The 7,637-nt window shown below is 43.1% G+C and overlaps 1 protein-coding gene across 1 annotated transcript in view; it reads left to right on the top strand.

The window, feature by feature from the left end:
• Positions 1 to 7,637, top strand: part of LOC106812573 (serine/threonine-protein phosphatase 4 regulatory subunit 3-like) — a 47,207-nt gene that overhangs the window by 33,384 nt on the left and 6,186 nt on the right. Inside the window, 6 exon segments of the mRNA XM_014816474.1 lie at positions 995 to 1,144; positions 1,491 to 1,535; positions 1,972 to 2,088; positions 4,358 to 4,489; positions 4,840 to 4,942; positions 7,413 to 7,571. Coding sequence (XP_014671960.1) covers positions 995 to 1,144; positions 1,491 to 1,535; positions 1,972 to 2,088; positions 4,358 to 4,489; positions 4,840 to 4,942; positions 7,413 to 7,571 — 706 coding nt within the window.

Below are 7,637 nucleotides of genomic sequence, written 5' to 3' on the forward strand. Positions count from 1 at the left end.
AAGAGAGAGAGGAGAAAGAGAGAGATGAGAGAGAGAGAAGGGATACGAGAGAGAGAGGATAGAGAAAGAGAGAGACAGAGAGAGAGAGAGAGAAGAGAGAGAGAAGAGAGGGAGAGAGAGAAGAGAGAGAGAGAGAGAGAGAGACGAGAGAGGAGAAGAGAGAGAGAGAGAGAGAGAGAGAGAAGACGAGAGAGAGAGAGAGAGAGAGAGATGAGACAGAGGGGGAGGGAGCAGAGAAGAGAGAGAGAGTGACTGGAGAGAGAGAGAGAGAGGGGGGGGAGAGAGAGAGAGAGGTGGGGGGGAGGAGAGAGAGAGAACGAGGTGGGTGAGAGTTGGGTCTGTGATACTATTGAGATGAGACGAAAACGCTAGAGAGGCATCATGTTGGATGGCGGGAGATTTGCCAAAAAGTATCGTCTCGATATAACCGATTTATGGATATCGAACGAGAGAGACGAGACGTGCCAGTTCTTTTCAAACGATTTACTTTATAAATAATAGATTTGTATATTTCTTACAGGGAAGGCTTACTCTGGAGAGGCAGATGAGAAACGAGAGAGAAAGAGAAGGCGGGGAGGGAGCAGATTTTATTTTACAGAGATCACCCGTGACTGGGGCGGGGTCTGTTGAAATTAGTGCGTCAATCAGACAGGATCAGCACATTTTGACACTCATAAGGGGGAGCGTAAATAGACAAATTTTGATGAATAATCTTCGACTTGTCTCTCTGGGAAAGGATCAGAAAGGTGGGAGCGTGTACTGAGGACCAAAAGGATGGTGGCGGATAATGTTGGAAATTACAAGTTTATCACTCGCGCGTGATAATAGGCGTGTGGTGAGTTGAGTGTGCGTGATCACTTGTGAGTCCTCTCCTCTCTCTCTCTCTCTCTCTCTCCTCTCTCTCCCCCCCCTCTCTTTCTCTCTCTCTCTCTCTCTCCCTCGCTAGCTTGCGCGGTGGAATGGTGCGACGACGTGTGACTGTTGCTTCTTTCAGGACGACGAGAGGTATCTCACAGAACTATTTAGCAAGTTGAAAGACGAGAGCACGGACGACGTGACGCGGCGGGACCTCGTCCTCTTTCTAAAGGAGTTCTGTACGTTCTCGCAGACGCTACAGCCTCAGAGTAGAGACTCGTTCTTTAAGGTTTGTACTCTCTACTGAGCAGATGATTAGTACACTGCAATGCAGCATTAGTCGTGCTTTCGCTGTGCAATGATAAAGTCAATTGAAAATGGAAATGATGCAAGCGATGGTCGAAAGTGTGCGTGCTTGCGTGAATTTTCCTGTTGCCGTTCAGTCGCCGTGTTTTTCCGGGTGCGTTGTTACTGGGGGCAGAGCGGTGACGAGCTTTTCAGTGTCGTCCACCGTAACTCTTACATTGTTGTCGTTCACGATCGTACAACACGTGAACTTTGTTGGTTTCATCGCAATGGCGGTTACTTGCATGGCATTTTTTTGCTATTTACAATGCATCTTAATATGATTGCAGACATTATCAAGTATGGGGATATTGCAAGCACTGGAAATCACATTGGTATGTATTACGACGGGTGGAAATCTCTCACACACACGTAATCTTCACAGTGCCGTTGTAAAATGTCTGGCCACTGCAAGGCATCTCTACAGCATATAATTCTTCCAAAGTATTTCTGTCCACCTTGCGAATAGATTATTCGCTGTCATAAACGTGCCAGCAGAATTAACGATCACCGTTTGTTAAATTTGCGTCCGAACAAGAGGATGTAGCACTCGATACAATGTATTTGCGTGCATGCGTGCGTGCGTGCGTGCGTGCGTGCGTGTGTGCATGCGTTAGTGTGTGCGTGCGTTAGCGCGTGCGTCCACCTGTTTGCACGTTGCCCGTACGTGCGCTTGTCGTGTGCGAGCGCACGCGGCGGTGGCGCGCGCTAGCCCAGCGCCCTGCGTTTCACGGCTTCCTCTCGTTCGTTCGTTCGTCGTCGGCTGTGTAGGGTGTGGAGAACGAGGAGGTGCGCAGCGCGTCGATCGACATCCTGTCGTATGTCGTCGAGTTCAGTCCGTCCATGGTGCGAGAATTCATCCTGCAGCAGTCGAACACGCAGGACGATGTAAGTGAACGTTCGTTAGTGCGTGCGCGCATGCACCTGTTTGTACGTATGCACATGCTGTCAGCACGGGTCGAAATTAGCGGTATCCCGATATCCGCGGGATAGTTGATTCTTGTGTTGGATACCAGATTTCAATGCTTGGTATCTCGCCGGGATAGTAAAAAAAAATCAAAATCGGGATAGTGGTTGTTGAGTTATCAACTTTATACGGCAGCGCATCTGAGCGAGTGCGCGTAGAGCAAGTGCGCGCGATCTGAGCGGGCTCAGGCACCCTTACTATCCAAAAAATGGGATACCAGATCTTTGGGGGGGGGGGATACCAGATTTCAATACCTGGTATCCCGAATGGATACCATAATAAAAATATAATTTCGACCCCTGTGTCAGTAAGTGTTGCTTCCTGAGACCTAACTCTTTTGTCGCTCCGGATGTAATGTAATTTACTAATTTACCAGTAGTGTAATTTAGAATTGCACATAGAAAGCAGAACGACGCAGAGTAGTTGTGTTGTTCGGTCAACGAGTATTGTTTTTGAAAATCACGAGCACCAAAACAGACTGCTGACTTACAATCAACTGCCACGACCGCCTCCGAACAAAGTATCTATTCCCCCGTTATCCTGTGCATGTTGTCCCCACATCTCACCCTTAAAGTTATTATTACGAGAGTTTTGCTCAGAAACCCTCGACCCAAAAAAATATAGCGAAATATAGTCTCACCTCACAGCACATATATCACTGATTTCATTAAGATTTTAAGCAGTTATATCATAAAAAATTGGATATGATTACGTGTCACGATAATGGAAAAATTGGTAAACTTGTAAATTGGCGGTGATTAATTGAAAACAACTGCATTTGAGAGAGACTGTATGTCTATGGCAGATAGGCGGCGGCGCTACTAGCTAGTCCAATACAACCGGCTCTAGTTTCAAGATTACAGCAAAACGATTGTTTACCAAACTAGTTTGAAAATTGCATGTTTTGGTGAATACGAAGGTTCTAAGACATTTTATCGTTACTCTAGACAATGGCTGTTACTCAAGCAATAACGGTAGGTATCATGAAAGTGGTGAAAACACTGGAAAACTCGTAATAATTACTTTAAAGTAATAACATCACCATAAATAGTACAAAGTAAACAAAATTATGTCAACTTTTTCACAAAATGTATGTGATTCTGTTCACTTTTTATGGTTAAATTGCTGCATTATACTTCCTATTTTGCTATTCCGTTCAATGTGAACAAACACTCGTGACTCATACATAGCCCATAGCAAGCATTTAATGTCGTGGTAAATATATCAAATCGCCCAGGTTTTTAGGATTTTTAACTAGTTGAGAAACAATCTTACCAGGTAAGAATTTGAGGATACATTTAGTCCTGTTAGTACTTACTTTTAATGTAAAGTAGAGTACGTATCGTAAAGGAGACTAAACGTATCGTCAAATTCTTACCTGATAAGATTGTTTCTCAACTAGTTAACAATCCAAAAAACCTGGACGATTTGATATTATGATCCTGACATTAATTACTTGCTGTGAACTATGTATGAGTCATGAGTGTATGTTCACATCGAACAATATAGTAAAATAGGAAGTATAATGCAGCAATTTAATCATAAAAAGTTATCAGAATTACTTATATTTTGTGAAAAAGTGGAGATTTGTTTTAATTTTTTATTATTTACGGTGACGTAATCACTTTAAGGATACACTCAAGACATGAGTGCTGCCGTCATTCAGACGTGGAGAGAGCCTCCCGGGTGCTGTCGCGAATTCTGTCATTGTGTTGCCGTTGTTGTTTCTCGCGGTGCCGTTGTTGACCGATCCATCTGTCTAAGCTAGTGTTATTTACCTCGGGATGTTGTTGAGACTCGTGCTAGTTTGTATGCGCACCTGAACGTTTATTAATATCATTGTACATTGTTATTAGAAGGTTATGTCGCGACGCCAATTGGCTAAAAGTGGCAATAAATGGTGCAAAGCAGATAGGTCAGTTCTGTGTCTATGAGTCATATCATGTGCCAGTTTACTGGCAATTTGCGGGATGCATCCTCAAGAGGAAAAGAGAGAGGAGGAGGAGGAGGGATAGAGAGGGGGGGGAGAGTGGAGAAGGAGGATCTTATTTTCGATAATCGATTATTTACTTTCATAATCGAGCGCTTAGTCGGTTGCAGCTTGCTGCAAACGACTGTCTTTCGATTATAATCGATCGTCGGGACATCACTAATAACTTGTGCTGCAGCTGCTTCGTTTTCTGTTGCTAGGACCAGTTATTCATCAACCTGGTGATAGAGCAAATGATCTATGACACGGATCCGGAGATGGGTGGCGCAGTACAGCTGATGGGCATCATCCGACTGCTCATAGATCCAGAGAACATGCTAGCGACGGCCACTGTAAGTAGCTCGAACATTGTCACCCTTCACGTGCGCCGAGTTCTGATGAGTTCTGTGGTCTACGGGAGTACGGTGTCTCTTCTGACTTTGCAAGGAGTGTTGGAATCGGGTGTATGCGGGGAGGGGGGTCCGCTGAATGAATTCAGGCAATAGTTTGCTATAGTTTTAATGCGTGTAATCATGAAAATACATGTCAGCATAGCCGGATTACAGCACTGTACAAGGATATCGCTTTGGCAATCTTTGACTTTTTGTATGTAGATCAATTTTAGACGATTTGTTCGTTGTCGCGTAATGTCGTTTGTGACGCTCACGTGTTTTTGTGTTTTCTGCGTCTGGTTTTAAAGCAGAAGACGGAGAAAACGGAATTTCTGAGCTTTTTCTACAAGCACAGCATGCATGTGCTCACAGCTCCGCTCTTGGCAAACACCGCTGAAAACAAGCCAAACAAAGGTACGTGTCGAACACCTACTGCGGAAACCTTGTATGCTATTGTAGCGTTGAAGTTACACCAAAGAGATTTAAATGAAATAATTTAGTTTTATTTTAATTTACTGTTATAGTAGAATAATCAAAGACAAAGTATAAATTTTGTGTTCACTAAAAGAATATATTTTACAACTAATACAGGTCTCTAACGGTACGCGCTAACACTCAGAATCCAATCCCGACCTCTCTTTAAATTTCTATTTATATGCAAACTCTTCACCAATCACAAACAAGTCCAAACTCTTCCTAACCAATCACACGCAACTACCTAGCTCTTTGTCCTTTCAAAACTCCCGCCATAACCCACATGTCTAACACCGGATCTACAGCCCTGTCTAGACTAATATTCCTAAACTAACACGCATCTATATCGCACACGCAAACTACTATTTATAACCTACATGCTAACTACTACACCTAACCCTACCCAGGCTAATTTCAGCCAAATCTAGCTACACTTACTACTTTATGTAAACATCTGTAAAACACATGTTACACTATCTTAGATCACGTTCACTTTTGCTGGTGTCATGGTAAAAATTAACGATCGGTTTTTTATTAAATCTGATTTGCTGAAGTCGGTGATATCGTTTAGCATCATATTCCGTTGAATTTGACCGTTTCTACTGTAAACTGATTTGTTTTGGCTGTAAACTGTTCAGTATTATACCCATTCTCTGATAGCTATCAGAAATACACCCATTTAAAAAAAGAAAGTATTTTGTACGATAGCCTCATTTCTTGTGCTGTTTATGGAGGTAATGATGGAAACTGTGCTATTGAAATTTATATCTTCACACGTTGCACCAGATGCATGTGATTTAGAATAATCAAAAATATTCTTTAATAATCGAAACGATATACATCTTGCAATATTTCACATTTAACTACTATTAGTTTTAATTAAATTGAGCAGCATATTTTATAATTAAATAACCTTTAATGAATTATTTTTTTGTTTATTATTATCATTATCATTATTGTATCCCTCGCGACGAAGTTGGCGGGTATACTATGGTTTCATGTTTGTCTAGCCGCCGCCGCTCGCCGCCGCAGACACTTTCCCTTCCGCTCTATAACTCGGCCCCTAATTGACCTAGCGCGACCAAACTTGGTCTACTTACACATCTTGGGGAGAAGGTGTGTCGCGTACCAAAATCAGGTCACTGCGACCTTTATTTGACCTTGACCTTCACCTTGATCATATTTTCTTTCCGCTCTATAACTCGGCCCCTAATTGACCTAGCGTGACCAAACTTGGTCTACTTGCACATCTTGGGGAGAAGGTGTGTCGCGTACCAAAACCAGGAGATATTTCATTCATACTAGATCGCGGGGGGATACATGTGGTTGGCGACAACTGCCATCTAGTTATTATTGTTGTTATTTATATATATGCAAAACTATAATATGCTCTCAGTGTGTGCATGTAAAACAACCCGTCACGAATGTAAATTGCCAAAAAAAACTAGAGCATTAATTATTATTATTATTATTATCATTATCATTATTGTATCCCTCGCGACGAAGTTGGCGGGTATACTATGGTTTCATGTTTGTCCAGCCGCCGCCGCTCGCCGCCGCAGACACTTTCCCTTCCGCTCTATAACTCGACCCTTAATTGACCTAGCGCGACGCGACCAAACTTGGTATACTTACACATCTTGGGGAGAAGGTGTGTCACGTACCAAAACCAGGTCACTGCTACCTTTATTTGACCTTGACCTTGACCTTCACTTTGATCATATTTCCCTTCCGCTCTATAACTCGGCCCCTAGTTGACCTAGTGCGAGCAAACTTGGTCTACTTACACATCTTGGGGAGTAGGTGTGTCGCGTACCAAAACCAGGAGATATTTCATTCATACTAGATCGCGGGGGATACATGTGGTTGGCGACAACTGCCATTTCTAGTTATTATTGTTGTTGGTTATATATATATATGTAAACTATAATATGCTCTCAGTGTGTGCATGTAAAACAACCCGTCAAGAATGTAAATTGCCAAAAAAAAAACTTATTGAGCATTAATCATTATTATTATTACTATTATTATTAACATTATTATTATAATTGCCTACTTGAATTGAATACTTAGAAACATGAAACATTGCGTTATCACTGCGGGGGTGCAGTATAAGCCGTGTGCATGAGCGGTTTAAAATATAAATTATCAATGAATGACCATAAGCAGTTTAAAAATTACGATTTTCAATCATCTCCTCATTAATGCTTGGAAACCGAAAACGCCAATTAATTAAACAATGCTTATAAAAACGTATGCTAATTAAACAAAACTTAACCACAAATATCACCGATGGCGACGCTAACGTCGCCGATCGAGCCGAATGTGAGCTTCCGTGCCATGGCGAAGCCGTGGCGCCCCCTGGCGGCGCACTTGTTTTCATCGCCGCGCGGCGCCGCTCGTGTTGCAGACGACTACCAGACGGCGCAGCTGCTGAGCCTCATCGTCGAGCTGCTGTCGTTCTGCGTCGAGCATCACACCTACCACATGAAGAACTACATCCTCAGCAAGGACCTGCTGCGGCGAGTGCTCGTCCTCCTCAAGTCACGACATACATTCCTCGTTCTCTGTGAGTGCGTGCGTGCGTGCGTGCGTGTGCGTGTGTTTGCGTGCGTGCGTGCGTGTGTTTGCGTGC

The sequence above is a fragment of the Priapulus caudatus genome, unplaced genomic scaffold (genome assembly GCF_000485595.1).
Source record: "Priapulus caudatus unplaced genomic scaffold, Priapulus_caudatus-5.0.1 Scaffold663, whole genome shotgun sequence".
Lineage (NCBI taxonomy): Eukaryota > Metazoa > Priapulida > Priapulimorpha > Priapulimorphida > Priapulidae > Priapulus > Priapulus caudatus.